General features: G+C 30.3%; 2 protein-coding genes across 2 annotated transcripts; both read right to left on the bottom strand.

Moving 5' to 3' along the window:
• Positions 1-3568: 3568 nt before the first annotated feature.
• Positions 3569-5256, bottom strand: LOC133677120 (E3 ubiquitin-protein ligase PUB22-like). Its single transcript, XM_062098952.1, has one exon. It carries the CDS (start codon positions 5009-5011, stop codon positions 3773-3775), a length of 1239 nt encoding a protein of 412 aa, XP_061954936.1. The 5' UTR covers positions 5012-5256; the 3' UTR covers positions 3569-3772.
• A 4432-nt stretch (positions 5257-9688) lies between these two features.
• LOC133676544 (E3 ubiquitin-protein ligase PUB24-like) lies at positions 9689-11300 on the bottom strand. The gene has a single exon (XM_062098225.1). The coding sequence runs from the start codon at positions 11093-11095 to the stop codon at positions 9881-9883; it is 1215 nt and encodes a 404-aa protein (XP_061954209.1). The 5' UTR covers positions 11096-11300; the 3' UTR covers positions 9689-9880.
• Between the last annotated feature and the right edge of the window lie 10966 nt (positions 11301-22266).

The following is a 22266-nucleotide window of genomic DNA, read 5'->3' as shown; positions in this document are numbered from 1 at the left end:
TTAATGAATTAACGGTGGGTTTCCTGTGAATGCTGTGGGTGCACATACACTAGAAACAACATTTTAACGCCATGGATCAAGCGTCGGCGTGTCTCACACCACCAAAATCAACAGGACAGCTCGAATCCAATTACTTTTGACGAGAATTTTAAAGCGAATACAATGCAAAACCAGTACCCCAATAACCATAGCTGTTTAAAATAAATCATCGAGAATATTTAAAGCTTCTCTCCTCTCTAAGCCACAAAGTTATATATATTCTTTTTACACTACGCAAAACATGATAAAAAAATAAAGAGTTCAACCATAATGAGAAACGAGATACTAAAATAAAAATATTATTTATTTAAATATTTAATAAGTGGTCTAATAATAATTAGACCTTATAATTAAAAAGTTTACTCCCCTTATGATTTCGAATTCAAATCTTGTGGTTGCTAATATGATGGTCATTGGAAGTTTACATGCTTATTAATTTCAGAGCATGTAGGATTAGTCGAGATACGTGCAAGCTGATCCAAACATCTATATTAATAAAAAAAAATATTGTTTGTTCATATAATTTACAAACAGATTTAAAGATAAAACTTAAAAAATAAATCCACATTTCATGAGCTTTTGTTATAGCAAGCCATTCAGCGTCTTTTGACTTCTAAATTTCCACAATAACAGATAATTTAAAACGTCGTTTTAATTATAACATTTATAAATTAATAATTCCTTAAATAAATCCTATTCAACGCTGGAACGTTAACTTTATCAAGTAAAAGTTACTGTTTAGGACATGACAGGTGACGCTTCTGCTTCAGAAAAAGACCGAAAGAGTGGATTAAATGGCTTTCCCTAGCTTTTGCCAAGGAGCTGGACTCCAAGTACTCGTTGCTGTTTTATTTTATTTTATTTTTTATATTATAGATACATTTTTAGACCTGATTCACGGATGGCGGCCGTTACTAAAAATCCAAATATGAGAAAAAGTCTGCCAACTCATGTTTTTAATGGATTATATATTTACTAGGTTAAAAAATATAAGTGGTAGGATCATTAATATTTTTTTTAGTTGAGTCCTTATCACTTAATTATGGTCATTTGAACTACTAACTTACTTGCTATTTATTATTGTTTTATAATTAAATTAAATAAAAAAACTAAAATTTATTAATTTTTATTGTAGACTCTCTCTCATTTTAACGTGGATTAGCACAATAAAATTATTATTTTACTCTTGAGAACACAAAACTTATAACTTACTTATAACTTTGTTTGTTTGAGAGGTAAAATGATCCTTTAAACGAGATTAAATTGTTAATTCAAAATCAAAAAAATATAGTTTTTGTTAATTTTATCACATTCAGTCTCATTCTTCTAATTCTATCAAATTTGATTTATTTGATTTTTAATTTAATCATTTGACATTTTATTTTTATATAAAATATGATCCTCATTCGTTTGATTGTTATTTGTTTTTTCTTATACTTTTCTCGATTGAATTTTTTTCAATTTTATCCCTTGTAATTTGATTTCATTTTTTTTATATCAATTTTGATTATCATTCTTTTCAATTTTATTTTTTATTTTTTTTAGATTGATTTTTTTCAAGTTTACCCTTTAATATTGTGCTGGTTGAGAATTTGCATTCGTTAACAAATAAGATCACAGGGACCTTTTAAAAACATTGAAAAGATATATTTTCATGGTATTAGCATAATTTTTTGTTTGCATTAAGTCATTGTTTTTTTTTTTTTTGCTTTATTTGCTGTTAATATTTTTTGAATTATATTATTAAATTCATTCGAACTAATCACACAAATCTCACTCTTTTCTCCATTTTTTAAAAACACAAGCATTGCCTTATCATTATTTTATATTAAAAAAGAAAAATTAATCTATCCGGCAACTTTTCCCGTGTCAACTATCTAGTAAGACCAACTAAACCAGCATTGACCCCGTGGCTAAATTTATGGATAATATATCATCACTGACGTCAAACTGCTCAAGCACCAGATGGGAAGGGTCCAAATTCAAGAATGGGCTGCAGCCAATTGAATGCATTATGCATGATATGGGACCCCATGTCTGAAAAAATGCTATCTTGCCCAAATTCTAGTGGTTCTTACCGATATATTTGTCTCTATCTCACGTCAATTTCCGCTCTCTTCATAAAACAAAGCATATAGTAAATGTGGCTAGCATTGAATTTAATAGCAGAATATGCCGGGCTGACTCATAAGTAGATGCTATAATTTGAAATTAAATTAATTGGATCATCTGTTCACTTCCAATTTAGGCTGGGATATTTCCTTTTTAGATAATAAACAACAGCAAAATCTAAAAGATACAGCCATTAAATAATAAATACATATAAATCCACAAATGGCCGGTTCATAATAAATAAATGCATGCCTTGAAATTAAATCAAGAGATCATTTCCAAAGCTCTCTCGTAATAAAATATTTTATCAGGAAAAACCATTAAAAAAAGATACTCTTATATCTATAAGATTCCAAAACAAATTAGATTTTCGTACCGAGAAAAGATTTATTTTAGGATTTCTTAAATACAAAATATATTTTGATGAATTTGAACTTTTGAGTAGGAAATCTTTTATGAGGTTATATATTAAATATTTTATTGTCAATAATAATAAATTATGTTATGATATCAATTATATTTTATTAACATACATATCTACTACACACACACACACTCACACACACATAATGATTATAAATATTAAATATTTTATACATATATGAGTATTATAAGTATAAAATCTTAAAAATTCTTATCCAAAATTCATTAAAAAATTTCTTGTTTCTTGAAAAGTTTAAATTAAGGCTTTCATACAATAAAAATCCCACATATATGGGTCAATATATAGTATGAAATTAAAGTTAGATATCTGAATTATTTTAATATGAAAAACTTTGTTTTAGAGTTTTATATAGATTAAAAAACAATATTTTGACGGGTCTTTGGATAGAAATTTGTTCAACAAGTAGTTTTGGGTAATTATCCCTTAAATTAATTGGATCATCATCATCATCTCCTTCATTATGCCAAAATCAACAGCAAACTAATACATGACCAGTTTACAAATAATCGTAATGATAGAGGTTTGAACATTAATTATTGATCAAAACTTGCAGTACAGGAAACAAAAGCTTGCATCAAAGAGGAGATTTAAGGTCTTACCTAACAATTGAACTAAAAGCTTTCGTAATCTGCTATTATAATTCACAAGGAAGCCGGCCTTGAGCCCTTTCTGAAATCACACTGGTTATAATTTTGTTGCCTTCACAATACATAGTAACAGAAACATCGATCATACGTGTTTACAACTTTAATCGTCCTATAAAACAATGTGAACTTGTCAGGAATCAGAATGGATGTTCATCGAGAAAGAAAAAAGAAGATAAATGTTTTGAAATGTTGATCCATCATTTCTTGATGGAGTTTTTCAAAATTTGTTTTAATAGATTCAAGTTTAATTAGGCAATAAAGGAGAGCTAGCAAAAAAAAAGTTAAATCAAACAACAAAAGGAGCTAGTTAGTGGGTCATGGTGACTTGTAGAGATCTCAAGTTTGTTTATAATCATTAATTTCATCAAAATGGAAATACCCAATTTGCAATAAAACATGCACTAACTAGGGGACGACACAGTTTCGTGCCGTTTGTATATCTATTTCTAATAACATCAGTGAATTGTGTATGCACAAGAAAAGACAAAAGTAACCAAAAAAAGGTAATTCATGATTCTTTCACTTCCTCTCATTCTGGATATGAAGAGAGTAGATTTGCTGGTATGCAAGGAGAACTCTTCCAAACTCTAGCTTGCATTTTAAGCACCTCTCTTGCCTTGTCTTTGATCTTGATTCCGCAATCCACTTGAAGCACCAAACATAGCTTGGCCACGATGCCAATCTGCAACATCTCTTGAAGAACACTAGTAGTTATTGAGTACTTCGAGATAGACAAGATGATCCTCACAGCCCTCTCGCTTGCCACCTGAGAAACCCTAAGTATCTTCTTTGAAACAATAGCTAGGCCTGCACCGTGCCCTAACAATTCAGCTCTTCCTTCTGCACACTGGCATAGCAGGTCCAGCACCATTAGCACCATCTCGCAGGTTCTTTTCTCTGGTGAATCAAGTAGAAGATCAATCAGAACCGGGACTGCCTTAGCTTCAATGGCTTTGATTCTGTTTCTTCCCCATGGACAAAGACTTATTAGCAGTTGCAATGTAGCTTTTGATGCTTGGTGAGATATTTGATCACGTAAAACTTGGACTATTTCGTCGAAGAGTTCATGTTTCAAACTGATGAGTTTCAGTGTATCAGCAACTTCAAGCATCGATTTCAACAAGAAGACCGCATAAGCTCTAGACTCATAGTTTCCACCTTGCATAACTTTCGTTAAGGTCTCAATGAATTCACCATTTCTTCCCATAACAAGATTCTTTAGGCCAGATTCTGATATTTGTAGACCGTAGAGAATACTCAAGGCCTCATCACTTGGTCTTGAGATCTCAAACCCATCATCTGAAGTTACTTCAAATGATAAAGAATGGAAGTTATTTAGCATTGAGACCAAGAACTCTACAGCACCTGCAGCCTCCATGCATCTTTTGTTTGTTTCATTCTCGTTAGCGAAGGAACGGAGCTTCCTTAGACACGTAACCTGTTGCTCCGGCGATTTAGCATCATTGAGAAGCTTGGCAACCTGTGCTTTGCTAATTGGAGGCTTTGGAGTTGGGATTCTTTCAACACCATATGAAGCATTGAGGGTGCACCAAGATTGAATCAACCTCCTAAGAGTATGGTTTGGTGTCACCTCACAACCTGATATCACTTGTTTTGTGACTGGACAGGTATCATTCTTGCTTGAAAACAGCCATTTCTCAATGCTCTCACGATCATAAGTTATCCCAGTTGGGACTATAACCGGGTCTTTCATGATTTGGAGAGAAATGGGGCAGAGAAAAAATGAAGGGACTTCAATATCTTCCATTTTACACAAAATAAACCAAGAAGATCTAAAAATATATAACACTAAGAACCACTAAATTAAGTTCAAGAAGATGAAGAAAGTGGTTTTGGAGGAAATCCTAGATGAGAAACAAAAGTAGATGTTAGTACGTAGACGAGTAGATGAAAGTAGCTAGCCAAGAATTGAAGGCTTTAGAGAAATTTGGTTTGAGAGTAGGTTTTGAGGAGTTGTGTGAATTGGTTTGATTTGGAGAGAGGAGATGGTATTGGGTTCGGGTTATATACGTGAAGCGTTGAATAATTAATGGGAGATGTTCAAAATTTAGAAAGTCAAAACACGTAAAATACAGGCATTGAGAGAGAGGCAATTTGCTTAGGACTTTTCCGAGCATTGAAAGGCTCAAGAAGGGCAAGCTCTACTTTAATTAGTCTATGAAGGTGATTGCGGCTACCTCTGGACAGATGCATGTGGTAAAGGATAAATGAAAAGAGAAAAATGCATGCCAGTACTCGCTTTTGAGTTTTGACTTTTTCGCTCTAGAACTTTCATCTGTTTAATTCTTGCATCATTTTTCTCCGTCTACCTCGTGTTTCTTAAGTGTTGTATTGCATGAATATTTGAATAGGTGCCGACAAATTTAGGACACGGTGGGTGCTTACAGCCTGCTGGCCATATACATCTTCTTCACTCCACGCTTCTACTCGTAAATCAATCATATTAATTATATAAGCCTTTAATATATATTTTTCCAGCTGCATTCGAGCTAGCTCTTCTTGAGTTTTGACTTGCCTTATCAAACTATTTATTGGTCTATGGGTGGAGCACCATAACGATCAATCTTTGATACCTTACATTTCTCGGTCTGACTTTGTACAAGTATACGCACCTTACCCACCCATACTTGATTATACGTACAGCGTTCAAGGATTATGAATGGATACAGGTGGCTGACAATGGGACACTCGAATCTCGACGACACCAAACAAAATTGTGGTCTTCCGGACATATAATGCGATCGGTGGAGAAAATTTTAATAAAGAAACAGAAATCCAATTTAAAATAGAAAGAAAGAAAGAAATACAACATGTTATCATAAGATATATACTCTCTTTCTTCACAAAACTGGGGCTAATATTCCACAAAGTGTGTGTGTGTGTCTATATATATATATATATAAACAATAATCCTATGAAAACATTTAATTTGTGAAGAATGTATTTCTAGTTGAATACCCTAGTTAGCGAAATTTTATTAATTAATAAAGAAAAGAATATAATTCAATCACATTTTTTTTTCTTTATATATATATATGCGCGCGCTCATGTGTGTAAGTTGCATAAAGCTCCTACTAACATAAAATCGACTTCCTAATTAAATACCATCTTAATCTATATAATATCTTATTCGCTCTTTACCTTGAATTTCCAGAGCTCCAAAAGAGCTTAAGAGTAGTTAGTAAATATATTCTTTCAACCGTGCTTGTAAAAGAGATGAGCATGAAATCAGTAATGGTTATTCTTTTGGAGAAGTTTTTGATTATAAGATATGATTATATTGCATATCTTGTGTTTTCCTGCTATATATTAATCATTGCATATATCGAAATTAATGTACATTATTTTTGTATGTATGCCTAATTTCAATATAGTACAATTAAAAATTATTCATATACGTTCATTCATTTAATTTCAATGATTCAATGTAAAATCACGCATTAATTATCAATGCCCATATAAATAATGCATGGTTAAAAATTTTCTGACAAGTAATTTCTCTATCAAAAATTAAGAATCATCAGCCAAATATTTACATATTTCATTCTTTATTCTTGAATGAATTTAAAAATATATTTTTATTTAGTGCGTGTTTTATATTATAATGTATGATATTTTTTTAAAATATTCTTGCACTTGAAATATATATAAAATTATTTTTTTCAGAATTTTGAATATCAATTTGATTGTTTTAAATAAATATATTATTAAAATCACTGGGATAGAAAAAGTACCGCATTGACAAATAAGAGATTAATTAATATATTTGGAAAAATTCAAAATATTTCTGCAGGTGCTCTCTTCAAAATTTGAAGATTCAACATTGATAGGCTCCACTTGCTGTTTGACTCCGACCCTGAGGAAGGAGGGGATTCATCTGATCATGATTCGATTTATTACAAACTTTTAATCTAGGAAATATATATTCGATATCCAACTCTGGATGTTACGTGTGAACGCGGTGGTGGACCATCTTCTGCTGTGATAATAATTATTATAATAGTGGAGCCTATTATATAAAAATAAATAAAAAAATTATTATTATAATAGCGGAGCAGTGAGTGTGATATATATATATATATATAAGAATGATAGTTAATTTATATTTTATTTATCTCATGTTAAATAAAATAAAAACATTAACCATTTGTCTTTTATTTTGGTAAAAAGAAAAACATATATGCATAGAAAGAGGTCACAAACGATCCATGGAACAATTAATTATTAACTGAAAGAAGTATGTCACTCATTGCTAGATATTTTTTCTATTAGAAATCAACATGGATTCAGTGTTGTTTACTAAAATTATGATAATTATTTCACTTTAGTACTCCACCATGCCATTAATTATTGGACCGCAGAACATCCCACGTACAACAACAAAAAAAAAAAAAAAAAAACAAAATTTGCTATTTATAAAAACTCTCAAAATACATTAATATAGTATAGCTGTACGTAGGAAAACACCCAAATACCTCAATTTTAATACATCATCGTATATATGTCCTCTTGCTAAGTAGCCATTACAATTTTTTATTAAATAAAAAATTAAAAAATTCAATTTTACAAAATAATATTGAAAGTAAATAAAATAGAAATCCAACACTGATAATTTAAAATGTGAAGATTATTGACTATTTTAGATCTTATTACTTCTTTATCAAACATGTATTTATACTAGTTTAGGCAAATTTTTAATAAAAGCACAATAGATATTTTATCATAAAATAAGTAACAATATATTTTATTTTAGATATGAAATTTTAGAGAGAGTAAATATTTTTTTTAATATAACCAGCTTTTTATAAAAAAATTATCTGGAAATTAGTTAAAATTTCTAGTTATTATAAAATTTGGTGTTGACTACTTTTTTTCCATCTTTATCTTTATTTTAAACAATTTACTTTGAATATTCTGATTTCGGGTTGAAAATTATATATTGAACTCAAAATTTTCTTCATTCCCGCAACAAAATGAGAAAAGTAAGGAAAAAAATTACATAATTAGACAAGACGATTGTGGATCGACATGTCGGCTGTTGATATACTTCATTTGCTTCTATCCAAGTAGTAATGGAAGTCCCCGCCTAAACCATGACAAACTGCACCAAGCCACCCTGCAGGAATTAGAAGGCAATATATTTTCACTTTGTGAATGTGGAGGTTGTAAATATCTTAATTAATTATATAAATTTAAAATTAATAATTATATAAGTTTTTAGTAGTTTGATCTTAAACTCGTTATTATTAAAAAAAATTCAATACCTGATTAATTTATCTATTTTTTTACTTTTTAACCCAACAAGTAAATATTTTAAGGATTATAATTATTAAACCTAACTTCTTTTAATGAATTGTCAAACACAATTTGAAATTTAATTTAAATCTAAGTTTTAAGTTGAACTAAAAAAACATATTATTGAGTTGATATTGTTTAGTTGACTTTAATTTTTTTAAAATTAAAATAAAATTATTTTAATAAAAATAATTGATGAGGTGACTTGGATGTTGAGACAATTATAAAATGACTTTTTCCTAAATCAGTTAGCCGGGTGAATCTAGCGTCGACTCAGTAGAGAAGTCTAGTTTACCTTTGTTTGCCTATCCTATTCGGTACGACAGATTCATGAAATAAGACAGAACTATTCTGTTTTCAGAGAAAAAAACACATTCTACCTCCTTTATCTGTCTAATGCCGTGTTCATTTTCTAAACGAAACACTTGAAAATAAAAAGATTTTCCCAATTATTTCCATATATATATATAAGCATACCCTTTTCAAAAGACAGATATAAGTTTTAGAACACAAAATAATAAATTAAATTCTACTATATAGTTGAATATTGAATGATGACAAACAAAATGGTACTGGAGGAGAAGTAATTATTTCCAACCTGTCGATATTAATTATATATGAGCATCTTGAAATGCATTCATCTGTTTTATGTTTGGATGTGTAATTTAGTGCCTGTTATTGGATGTTTTTTTGGATTAAATGCATCATGCCAACTGTTCTACTTGAAAAAAACAATTATAATTTTTTATCTAATTATTCTAATATCATCATCTTGATGTTATAGAATATCCCAAGTTAATTCAGTTTTAATTACTGAAATTATAAGTTTGTCTAACTTATGTTGAATATGATCAATTTTTTAGATTACCTTTTACTCTATTTTATTTTATCGTTGTGAATTAGAATATATATTTTATTTTATTTTTAAAAAATATTTTTTCTATAATAGGCTGATCAATTGTTTTTTCAAAAATTGATGATATCATAACTAAAAGAAAAGTTACAGAGATTTTTTAGTCTTGCCTCCCTTCAAAGCGCGTATACCGAGGCTATTGCCATCGCTTATGTATAGAGATTATGTATGTGTCTTTAAACCCCTTGAAAACCATCAAGTAAAAAATAAGAAAAATCACTTGGAAGCTGTGCCTGTGTGCATCACATGGAAATTAAGTTTTCTTGCATACTAAATATGGTCCCGTAGCTATGTTCTAGCATTTTCATTAATGGGATTCGCATTTGTGTTGCTATACTAATTAATAATAAGAAATGGATTGGAAGGAGAAGGCTATGCAGAACTCGAAATCACCTAGATACCTTGTACTCAAGACTCGAGACTTGAGAGGGAAGAAAAAATGCAAGGAAAGTTCTTCCACTCATCGAAATGTGATCTAAGGATTTCCCTAGCTTTGTCCTTCAAATATGGTGCACAATCAGCTTGAAGCAACATACACAGCTTTGGGACAGCTTTAACATCCACCATTTCTTGGATCACCATGCTTGTTCCTGAGAATTTACATATCAATGAAAGGATCAGAATGGCCCGATCATTGACTTCTGGGGACACCCTTAAGATTCTCTTTGCAACCACAGCAATGCTGCCTCCATGACTTAGGAATTGTGCTCTTCCCTCAGCACAACAACATAAATGAAACAATACACCCAAATTGAGCTCTGTGGTTCTCCTTTCAGGAGATCCCAATTCAAGCTCTATGAGCTCAAAAACTGCACCTGATTCAACCATCATTTTCCGATTTCCTGCCCAAGGGCAAGCATCTAACAGCACTTCCAAGGCATCTTTAATACCTTGCTGGGTGATTTTCTCTCTCAAAACACCAACAATCCTCTCAAAGAATTCAGGTTTGAGCCTCTTTAGCACACTAGAACTCGCATCTTCAAGGAGTATTCTCAACACTGAAACTGCATGGGATTTAACAGTGGCATAATTATCCATTTTGCACCCTAAAACCCACGTCAAGGATTCGATAATCTTACCATTTTCACAAAGAAACACACTCGATTCACTTCGGGGAATTTTAATTAATCGTAATATACAGAGAGCTTCTTGAATACCAGAAACTTGACCATTCTCGAAACACGATACGATGAACACTAACAAGGCCTTGGGCAAGCCAGCATCAACCATGCACTTCCTGTTCCTTTCATTCCCCGCTGCAAGTACTTCCATTTGTGTAAGAGCTTCGATTTGCAGCTTATGATGGGAAAGGTTTTTTATGAGTTTAAGGACATAGGCTTTGTCAAGGCAGGGCTTAGGGGTGGGGATTCGATCAACACCATGTGATGCATTCTCAGTGCACCAAGCTTGGATTAATCTGCGTAAGGTGTGGTTAGGGGTTAAATCTGAGTCCTTTGGCAAGGACTGTTTGGTGACTGGACATGTAGTGTTTTCACTAGTGAATAGCCAACGCTCGATGCTTTCTCGATCATATGTGATGCCAGTTATGGTTGTAACTGGGTCTTTCATGATTTGGAGATAGATTGGGCAGATAAAAAATCTTGGAACTTCAATATCATCCATGAAATGATACTGAAAGTGCCACCAAAAGTAAAGTATATGTTTGTGTGTGTGTAAAGAAACAGATTAATTATTAGTGAAGATTAGCTAGCTAGGGGGCTGCAAAACGGAGAGATTGATGATAAATGATCAAATATGGAAATGACAAATTTTTGTCTGTGGATTGGTAAGAGAAAGCGCCGAGCTAAATTATTGAAAACAATTTAAGAGAGAGTGGGAGAGAGAGAGCGTGGGGATTGGTCGTCTCTCTTACTGGTCATATTTTCATGGGGAATTTTGATTAGTACATTCTACGGAAGCGTTCGGTGGTCAAAGAAAGAAAAAGTTGTAGGTTTTATCTGTATTCGAGTTCGCACGTAACCGCCAATTTTACAACAATACAAAATTATCCCTTTTTATTATACACTCAAAACTATTAGAGCATCTCCACGGGGAGATGCGAATATAAAATAGTATTTTGAATTGAATAAATATGGTTTTTTTATTATGTATATTTTAATGGAAAAAAATCATTAAAAAATCAATGGCATTGGAGTCAGAAAAATAAGTGTAAAATTAGAATGAAAGAGCTAAAAATAAAATAATACTTTTTTTTTTGGATTTCCACTTAACACTCCCCCTGACGATGCAGTACTATTGTTTTTGAACAGATGGAATTAACCACAGAATGGAAACCTGTTGTCCCTAACTATGCACGAGGGAAAACTTGTGAGTTTATTTGTTATTAAAATTTTAAGATTTTTGTTGTTCCTTGATTTTTTTTTATTGTTGTTGCTATTTCATCGTTGCCCTTGATGTTTATATCAATTTATATGCTCTAATTCATTTTTATTTGCATTATATTGCACTTACAAGGTCTTTTGGAGTGTGTTGTTGCTAGAAATTCAACTAAAACCAACAGATTTACCAACATAATTTTCTGTCAGAAATTTACGGTGATATTTGTCAATAGATGTAAATCCCTTGGTAATGCTGTCGGTATTTACCGACAAAACAATTCTGTTGGTATATACCGACAGAATTACCGAGGGACTATTTAGAATTTTGGAGAAAAAAAAACAGGTTGATGACATGGAAGTTTTTGTGGACGATTTTACTGACAGAATTACCGAAGGAATCAAACCGGGATCTTTGTACAGTGACATGACCTCTTCACCGAAAAAATCGTTGATGTAATCACCAACAAAATATTTTTATCGATGATTCCATCAATAAAAGTTAATATATCATCACGCTGCCGACTCTCCTTTTCCCTCCCCTATTTCTCCTTCTTCTTCCCCTACCCCTGCATCTAAAGAAACTGCCCCACCCCCCAACTGCAAACACTCACCCCCCTAAACTATCCCCATCTTCTCAACACATATCATCCTTCTTTAACCTTTGTAATCACAACATCCATGTTTTGATTTATTGTAGATTTTGTCATTTTTTGTAAGTAAATATATCTTTTTTAATTTTAACATTAAAATGTCAATTTTATTATTATTTAATTTTTTTAGTATATGTATTTTGTTAGTATATGTACATGTTTTATTGTTTTTTTTAAACAAACTTGTAGTATGAATGTATAATTTTGTGCTTGTTAAGGTTTGTTTTAGATTTTATAAAATTATATTTGTTTGTAAATTGTGGAAACTTATGTCGAATTACCGAATTAGATGTGTTATGATGAAATAAATAATAGTTTGTTTAATGGGTCTATTTTAATTTTTATCAATTTGCAAAGTTGTAATTTCCATAAATTTATGTGTATAAATTTGTATGGACGTTGATAATTAATAATGAATATTTAAGAGAAGTTTTAATTAGTTTGTTAGATAATCTTGAGTTAAACCAATATTTTTGCAAATTTATTTACTTAACGTAGTTAATTAATACATATTGTCATCATTATTTGATAGAGGTTTGATAGAAATCATGAATGGTCGTTCATGGATGTATTGAGATTCATCACAAGAATTGCGGAGGATGGATTATTGTAATGAGGTTCAAGGTTTTATTAATTTTGTAGTATCTATTCCGAGAAATTTTATGAAGGTGGTATTAAGTGTCTATAAAGTGTAAAAATAAAAAAGTATCTGCATCCAGATATTGTAACGATGCATTTTCTACACAAGGGGTTCATAGAGGATTTCCGGTGTTGGTATGCACATGGAGAACTAATTGTTCGTAATGAGAGCATGGTAGAAATGATGGTTGAGTTAACTTCTAGTGCTAGTAACGTACATGGAATTGTGAATGACAACAGTAATCCTTACAAGAATATGGTTATGAATGCAACGAGAATGAATCAAGGTAATATCAGTCAATATTCAATAATTATAGAAGAAGAACCTACTGCAGATGCGGCCATGTTTTTTGATCTGTTGAAAGATTCTGATGAACCATTATGGGATGACTGCACAAATCATAGTAAATTATTGATTATATATATGATTTTTTTCTTTATTTTACGGTTAGAAACATTTTATTATCATTTTGAAAATGAGATGAAATTGAAAAATATGAAATTTTGGGTATAAATAAAATAAAATTAACTGGTTTGTGAATATATATTGTCAATATTTACAGGTTTGAAAAATTTAGGTATTTCCAATATAGGGGAGGTGTTGCCGAATTGTTTTAAATTATCAAATTTGATTATGTAATTACTCGTTCAATTTGTTTAGACATGTAGAATGAAATCAACAGCACATCGTCAGCATATGGTTGTAACTAGTTCTTCTAGCAGCGAAGATGACTTGTCCTTAGGTGCCGATCAAGAAAAGGCACCAACGCTGACTCACGATGCTGCCTCTTCCAGTGCAGTTTCACAGCGCAGAGGCGGTGTGCTTTCACAGCGAGGTCAATTCACCTACAAGTACGAGGCATAATGGAAAGACGACCTTTCAATGTAAGTTTATTTTAGTTTTTTTTACTTATAACATAATTTGTGAACAATTAATTTATATTTCATTAATTTTATTTATCTTAAGGTTCACAAACATTGAGGCCGCCCGAGATATAACATTGGTGTTTAAATCATTGATGAAGATTCTATTATTTCAATGGAGTCAGGTTTCCAGATATCCTGATTAGAGACCTAATATCGATGTATGGTTTTGAAGATTTGAGGTTGGTGTTAACTTTTAATTTTATTTATTTTTAATAAATTATTAGTTTTATTTTAAATAAATTAATTATACATAGCAAAAATTCGAGTGGGATAGTGTGCATGACAATGTTGCGAGAAAGGGTGTGGAAGAATTACGCGACAACTAGGTAACATCGAAAATAATACGATATTTTTTTTTTAAAAAAATTATGTTTTAAAATCTAGTTTGTTATTATAGAAGTAGGCTGCGCGATTTTTTGTATGAAGCGCAAAAAAAGCCAAAAAAATACGCCAGAGATATCGGTCTGCAATGTTGGAATGATGTGGCGGTTTGGAAAGATTTCAGGTCGTCATACATCCTGGAGGATATATGGCCGTAATATATCTAGCACGTGATGTCTAAACGGTTCACACGACGCTCACAGTCTAATATCGACAATTGGAACTAGCAAATTCATGGTTTGTTGACCACGCACACCAGCGGCTCCGTTCCGTTCATTGCGTATACGAAACAAATGGTAATATTAATTTTAATGAAATCTATCGTTAATTAATTTGTTGTTATTTATAAATATATTTAACATGCAACATTTTTTTTACTTACAGGCTACGTCTCTTGGACGTCAGCCGAGCCTAATGGAGCTGTTTGTGGAGACGTGTGGAGTGAAGACCGCCAAAAGGGGTGCAATAGTTCATCGACCCGCGCTCAGCACTTCGTGGTATGTTCATTTAACCATTTTATTTCGTATGTTATTATTTTCTTGAACTGAATATGATGATTTCTTTTTTAATTTTCAGGAGACATATAATAAGTGGTTGAGGAAGAGATACGAGGACGATCCTTCGACTCACCCGGATTTCGATTTGGATTTATGGATGGAGGCAAGATCATTTGGTGGACCCGATAAAAATTGGGTGTACGGACTCTCCAACACTACGACCAATAACTTGCAGGCAACCCATAGTGTCTCAACCGTTTAGAGCTCCCAATCAGTATCGAACACCCAGTATGAGGAGATCATGTCCTTGAAATAACACACGACTTATCTTACCCAGCAATATAAGCAACTTTCGACGGATTATGAACAACTCTGCTAGATTGTTATGGACATAAGATCATAGATGAGTGGTACATGTGCGCCTTCTTTTTGATCGTTTGGTCCCGGAAACAACCAGCCTCCTCCTCCACCTCCAGCTCCCGGAAACACTCTAAAATTGTAATGAGTATTTGGATGAATATTATGTAATTTTATTTTTAATATTTTATACAATTTTATTTGCTTAATTGGTTTTTTTTACTATTATTCTATGCAATTTTATATTATTTATTCTACACAATTTTATTTTTTAAAAATATTTTTAAACCATCACCGACGGATTTGTGGACAACATTATGCCGTTGGTATTTTACAGAGAGTTACAAAATATTTACTACATATATCACAATCACCGATGTCTCTATAAACAGAATGAGTTCGTCGGTATTTCATAGAGAGTTGCAAAATATGTACTACATATGCCACAATCACCGAAATCTTTATTTCGTCGTTAATTTTACCGATGGAACTACAGGTGGAATGAATCTGTTGGTATATTTCCAGCGGGAATGTTTTTTTTCACGTATTTTTTGTTAGTAAAACCATCTATTTTTATTTGTTTTTTACAAACTGAATTAGCAATAGAACATGGAATTACCAATGAACATTATTTCGATAGATGTATTCTGTCGGTGATTAGTCAGTAAAATTTTTACCGATGGATAATGTCCGTCGGTAAAACTGTTAAATGTTGTAGTGTTTGATATGTGAATCAAACATCAGTTTTATAAAAAGAATCTTAATTTATTGTTGGGAAAAAATTGAAAGAATAAGGACAAAAACTAACCCAAAAGAAGAAGAAAAGGCATTTCATATTTATTGTTAAAAACTACAGTGTATTACCTAAAGTCTCACATTTCTACATATTTGAACTATTTGTGAATTTTAAGTTTAGGACCTAAACTTCATTTTATTTGTTCTTTGACACTTGTGTGTTTAGAGATTAGAGAGAAATTTCCTTGAAAAGAAAAAAAAAAGAGAGAAAAAATATTCAATCGATCACATTTCAACAATAAAACAATTTTTTTATCAATGAGTTTGTCTTAAAAAGTGGAGTTCCATGTGGGTAGTTTGAAACTTTCATCTTACCATAAGAAACAAATCCAAACATGGGAAGATCTTTTTGAATCAACCTATTATTTTTTGTTTTTGAATTGATTTATGGTATTTGAGGTTAAAAATAGATTTAATTGGGTTTTTTAGGTGTTTTCAAATGAAAACAAATTATATGATGATGTCATCTTCTGTGGCTTAAATCCAAACAACTTTTTTAGGTTAAAGGATCCAAAACCTAACTTTCTAGCCATGTGGCTTAAATTTGAACTATAATGATGCAATGAGATGTAATTCATTTTATTAAAAACATTGGACAGAAGATACATATTTAAAAAAGAAGATCAAGCCCATAAGCCTGACATTGTACAGTGAGGCACACCTGGGCTCATTTTTTTTGGGCTAGGCTTGAGGGTCAATCCTTCTAGGCTCAATATTTTGTCTTTTTTTATATTACTCTGTAATTTGTTTTAAGATTTTTTAATGAAATTCACTATGAATAAAATAATTAAATTGATAATTTAAATATTATCCAATTTTACCATAATTTTCAAATAAGATTACAGTTTTTTTTTATTATTTTAACACTTACTTTGTGAATTATTATATATGAAACTATTTGCAAGATTTATAAAAACAATATGCTTATGAATATTAAATTATAATTTTTTTATATAATTTTATCAAATTAATTATTTTTTTATTTTTTTCTCTTATCACGTATAATTTATACCGAATCATGAATTTTTATGCCTTTTATTGAAGGTTGTTTTTCATATCATGATAAGTTTCTATTTAAAAAAATCAATGATTCTCATAAAAAAATTATATTTTTGTCAAAACATATAAGAAATAAATGAAAAAGAAAAGAGAGTTTTGATTGAAGAGATATATTTTTTCCTTTATAATTCAAATTTTTATGAATAGTTATTTTGATGCCTTTAGTTTTTTATTTAAAAATAATGCTTCTAATAAAAAGACATGTTTTTGTAAAAAACAAATACAATAATAAGAAAATTAAGATTCACCTATAAAATATTTTTTAAAAAAATTAAATTATTATCTTTTTTGCAAATTTCTATTTCCAATACTTCAACCTATCTAAATAAAAATTGGTTTTAAAGAATTTATTGCAATATCAAATGAGCAAAAAACTAGTAAGAACTAAAAAACAATGCTTGTGACTATTATGCAACAACAAAAAAAAATTGTGTCTCGTCTCATCATTGGAGAAGAGATCTTCAATAATAAGACATGTCTCTTTTATTATACAACAACAACATATGTCTCTTTTATTATTAGAGATCTCATTGAAACATAATCTACACATGTCTTTTTTATTATCTTTTTTATTATACAATAACAACAACAATCAAATAAACTAAAGTGAGTCTCAAATCTACACTGAATTTGTTTTATATATAACTAAGAGGATATTTCTAAAATCAACCAAAAATATAATGCTAGAGTATATTCATGAGTATAAAATATTTCTTGTGTTGAAAAGAAAAACCACAACCATTTTAACCTTTAGATATTTCAAATCCTGTGTTGTTTTATGATTGGAAAATATAGGATAATTGATTATCTCTATATTTCTGAAAAGAAGACAATGTTGGGGAAGAAGATTTAGGTTTTTATGGTGTGAAACAACTTGTAGATGCATTTATAAACCATATAGATAAAGCAAAGCTTAATAATTAAGTCTGGATCCATCATACATCTAGTTTGATGAAAATAGCCATAACTTTTAATTTGATGCTTTGATTGTGCTTAAATTTTTCTAGGAAATTCCACAGTCATAGTTTTATAATCATTCGAGGTTTGGAAGGCCCTCAAATTAGGGCAACAATATTTTTTTTTAATTTATATTTATTATCAATGTTATTTTAAAATTTTAGTTTTTTTTCCATATAGGCTAGCTTAATATTCATACATTATAATTATTTAGGGTGTTATTTTTCAAGTTATTTTTATGAATTATTAAAATTCAAAATAGATTAAACAAACTTCCTGTACAGTTTATGGTTGTAACCTAGGGCTTAGAAACCTTGATTTTCTATTTATCATTATATGTTGGATCAATTGATATCAGAATTGGTTGTCAGAGATGGTAAGAACATCACCCAACCCCGCGATGTAGGAGTGAAGACCATTTAAGATACCGTAAAAGCTCAAAACGCAGCACAAATAACCTTATTATAAAGATCAGATCTATGGGAGTGGTCAATAACAAAAATAATAATAAAAAAAAACTTGAACCATTTAACAATCCCATAGAGAGGCACATATAATAATAATAAAAAGGAAAGAGATGTATAGAGACTTACATTGAGGAGTCTAGTGCAGGGAATACTCAAGTATCATTAAAGTTAAAATGGTGAAACTAATTGCATTTAAGCTGAAAAGTGGAGATTTTTTTTTTATATAAAAGTTTTAGATAACTATATGTTTAAGAGAGGCTAGACATCATGTTATATCATAGACACTTATAAGGTAAAAGTCATGTTATGTCATATACACTTATGAGATAAAAACTATATGACAAGTTTCTTCTTTTAGATTATGAACAATACTTATTTTAGCGGTATCAATACTATTTGCAAGAAAATAGATTCATCAATGAATATATTACTAAGTTTTAAAAGCTTGCAAAACATAACATACTATATAAGATAAAAAGTTTAGTAGGTTACAAGATTTCTAAGATAATTAAAGCCAATAATCTGAGATAATTGGAGTATAAATGTTGTGTACACTTTCAAAGGCATAGAATATGACAATAAAGGTTAAGGTGCTACTAAAACAAAAGCCAGTAGTGATGAAAAATTTGATCCTTTCTAGAGATCAAGCAATAAGACAAGTAAATTCAATGATGTTGATAAGTAAAAGGTAGTTTAAACATCATAGCAATCTCTTATTAGACAAGATGACACTAAGAATGATAGAGCTTCAAGAAGGAATTCTGAAGTGATGAAAACAAAAAACCCTATGTCAAACCAATTATAAGAAGGCATGACATTATTTTAATGATTGTAGAAGACAAAATCTATCAATATAATTGAGGGACAATATAACTACAACATTATAAAGGTATAGGTAAGTTGTACAAGCCTTACAGAGATGATGAGGAAGAATAATATAATTATAATGACAAAGGTAAGGTCTACGAGGTTAGAAAGATGGTATTAATACTGAAGGTTTTCAAGGATTTAAAGTAAAATAGGTTGTTTTGTATATGATGTACAATAAATAATAACTTTTTTTTATTTAATTATTTATAGTGATAGCTTGAAAAATATTATTGGAAAACATAACATTAATAAATTAAAGCTGTCATTCAAACCACATCTTGAATCGTACAAAATTGGATGGATTAATGTAGATATATTGGTAGAGACTATACTAACAGAATATATTCAGCACGTGATGTCCGAGCGTTTTGTACGAAAGTCATAATCTGGTTCGGAGAACCGAAACAAGTAGATTCACAATTCTATTACCACGCACACTAACAGATCTATTCCGTTCGTTTTGCATACGAAGTAGATGGTAATATTCTTTTTTTATTACATCCATTTTTAAAATTGTTATTTTATATGAATATGTTTAACTAACAACATTTTTTTTGTAGGCTACGGTTCCTAAACACGAACCAAGTCAATGAAGCTTTTTGTAGAAACGCATGTTCAAATAATGACTATTGAAAAGGGATGCAATAGCATATGGATAGCTGAGATTAGTACTTCATGGTATGTTGGACTTTAACAATTTCTTTTCTGAAGTTTATTTTTTTTTAATTTGCTGACATTTTTTTAAAGGAAACATATAACTCTCAGTTGCAGGAGAGATACAAGGACGATCTTCGACCCAACCGAAACTCGATCCAAAACTATGATTGGAGGTAGGATCGTCCAGTGAACCTAATAAAAATCGGGTTTACGGTATCTCAAACACTACAGCTGAGGACTTACAAAGGGCTCAAAGTGTTTCAACTATTAGATGCTTGCAATCGACTTTGAGAACTCAGACACCGGAGTTCAAGGCAATTTTAAACCAATGAGTTAAAGCTTAGATGACCCATCTTGCTGTCGAGTCATAAATGAGTGGTACATATGCTCCCCCTTAGTGGTCTAACGATCCCGAAGGAGACCTACCACCTCCTCCAACCCCTATATTCTAGATGAATTGTATTTAAACTAATAAAATTTTAAATATATAATAAATATTTGATTTCAATTTTAATTTACCTTCTTTGAATTATTTAATTTGTTTTCATTATTTTGTACTAAATTTAGCAATGGTTTTCTCGATGGATTAAGTTCGTCAGTATATTCTAAAAAGTTGAAATAGAATTACAGGAAATGCCATTATCACAATTTAATTATCGATGAAATTAAACCTTTGGTAATATGAAAAAAATGATCGATGGAATTACAAACGAACTTTTTTGTCGGTAAAATATCATATTCACATATGAAAATACTTATGGAATAAAATGGATAAATTTGTTTTTGTTTGGCGTGCTTTTTATGTCTATAAATTCATTGGTGATTACATTAATGATGAAATTACTTACAAAACAAGAATCATTGAGGAAAGTTTTTTTTGATGAATAGTAACCATTTGTAAGCTCGTTGGTATAAACCATATTGATAGAATTATTGTCCAACTATCGAGAGTATATTCCATCCGTAAAATATAAAATTTTGGTAGTTTTTATTAGAAAATCATTAATAATTATAGGATTATATTTTTATGCCTATTTTGGTTTTTCTATATGTTTTGTAGGGCTTTTTCTAGTTTTTTATTTAAATAAAATAATTTTTCTTTTTTGATTTTTTTATTCATAGTTATCTAATTTTTTTTATAAAAAAAGATGTTAATATTTTTTACAAAAATTTTTTTGATAAATAAAAATTAAATATTTTAATCATAAATCTAATATAACTGAGATGCTTATTAATAAAATCTCCGGTCATATTCCACAGCACAAAAGTTGCGCATTCGTTCTAGAGATGCATCAATCAATGCATTATTTAGAAATTAAAATCGATCTGGATATAGTCATCGTGATGCCTATAAAGTTAACATGGAAATGCTCAGAGGCCAAAAATTCCAAAGAGACAAAACGTCATGGAAAGGCTCATTATTGAGTCAAAAAAGCATCCTCAACTGGTGGGTCTACGGCAACCAAGCTATAAGTTATTTGTGATTAATTTCATCCGTTATCTTTGAAGATTTAAGCTAAATTTGTTTTTTAAATTATTATTTAAAGTTTAAATATTTAAAAAAAGATATTTACGATATATTCTTATAATTACATCATTAATACAGTATGGATAGACTATAAAAAAAATTAATTTTTTTTATAGGGTGTGTAAAAACTAATTTCAGAATATTTTATTATTGATGTAAATGTGAATATATATTCTTTCGATTGTCTAAAAAAAATTAAAACCTTGGAGGAGCTTGCTTCACCTTTGCCACCACCACCGGTCTTGATCCATCGAATTCATCTTCGTGATGAAGGAATTCACTACTTTATGCCAGCACTAGCGTTGATTATTTACCTAATTCTCATATATATGGCGGAGACGATCTTCTATTGTAATGTTAAGATTTTCATCATATCATAATTTTCTTATCTTAGAAATGGACAGATGGAAATTAAAGCAAATTAAAGTAACAAATACTAATACTAATACTAATAAACTCTTTATGGTAGTTTAACTAATCAGGCTTTGAGTCTGCTTTTTAATAATCACAAGTTCAAGTCATCTCAGAACTATTAGAGACTTATATAGTTATTAGTTTTAGGGTTCGTGAAATTAGTTGAGGTATGCAGATTAGCTCGAACACAAATATTAATAATAATAATAAATAATAACAATAATAATTAGAGTCAGAAATAAGGAATTCTTAATATA

This window comes from Populus nigra, chromosome 17, assembly GCF_951802175.1.
Source record: "Populus nigra chromosome 17, ddPopNigr1.1, whole genome shotgun sequence".
NCBI lineage: Eukaryota > Viridiplantae > Streptophyta > Magnoliopsida > Malpighiales > Salicaceae > Populus > Populus nigra.
This window is presented reverse-complemented; position numbering and strand designations above follow the sequence as displayed.

What these genes read in the sequence shown, in the direction of transcription:
- LOC133677120 (XM_062098952.1), bottom strand. Translation starts at nt 5,011, where the DNA reads ATGGAAGATATTGAAGTCCCTTCATTTTTTCTCTGCCCCATTTCTCTC.
- LOC133676544 (XM_062098225.1), bottom strand. Translation starts at nt 11,095, where the DNA reads ATGGATGATATTGAAGTTCCAAGATTTTTTATCTGCCCAATCTATCTC.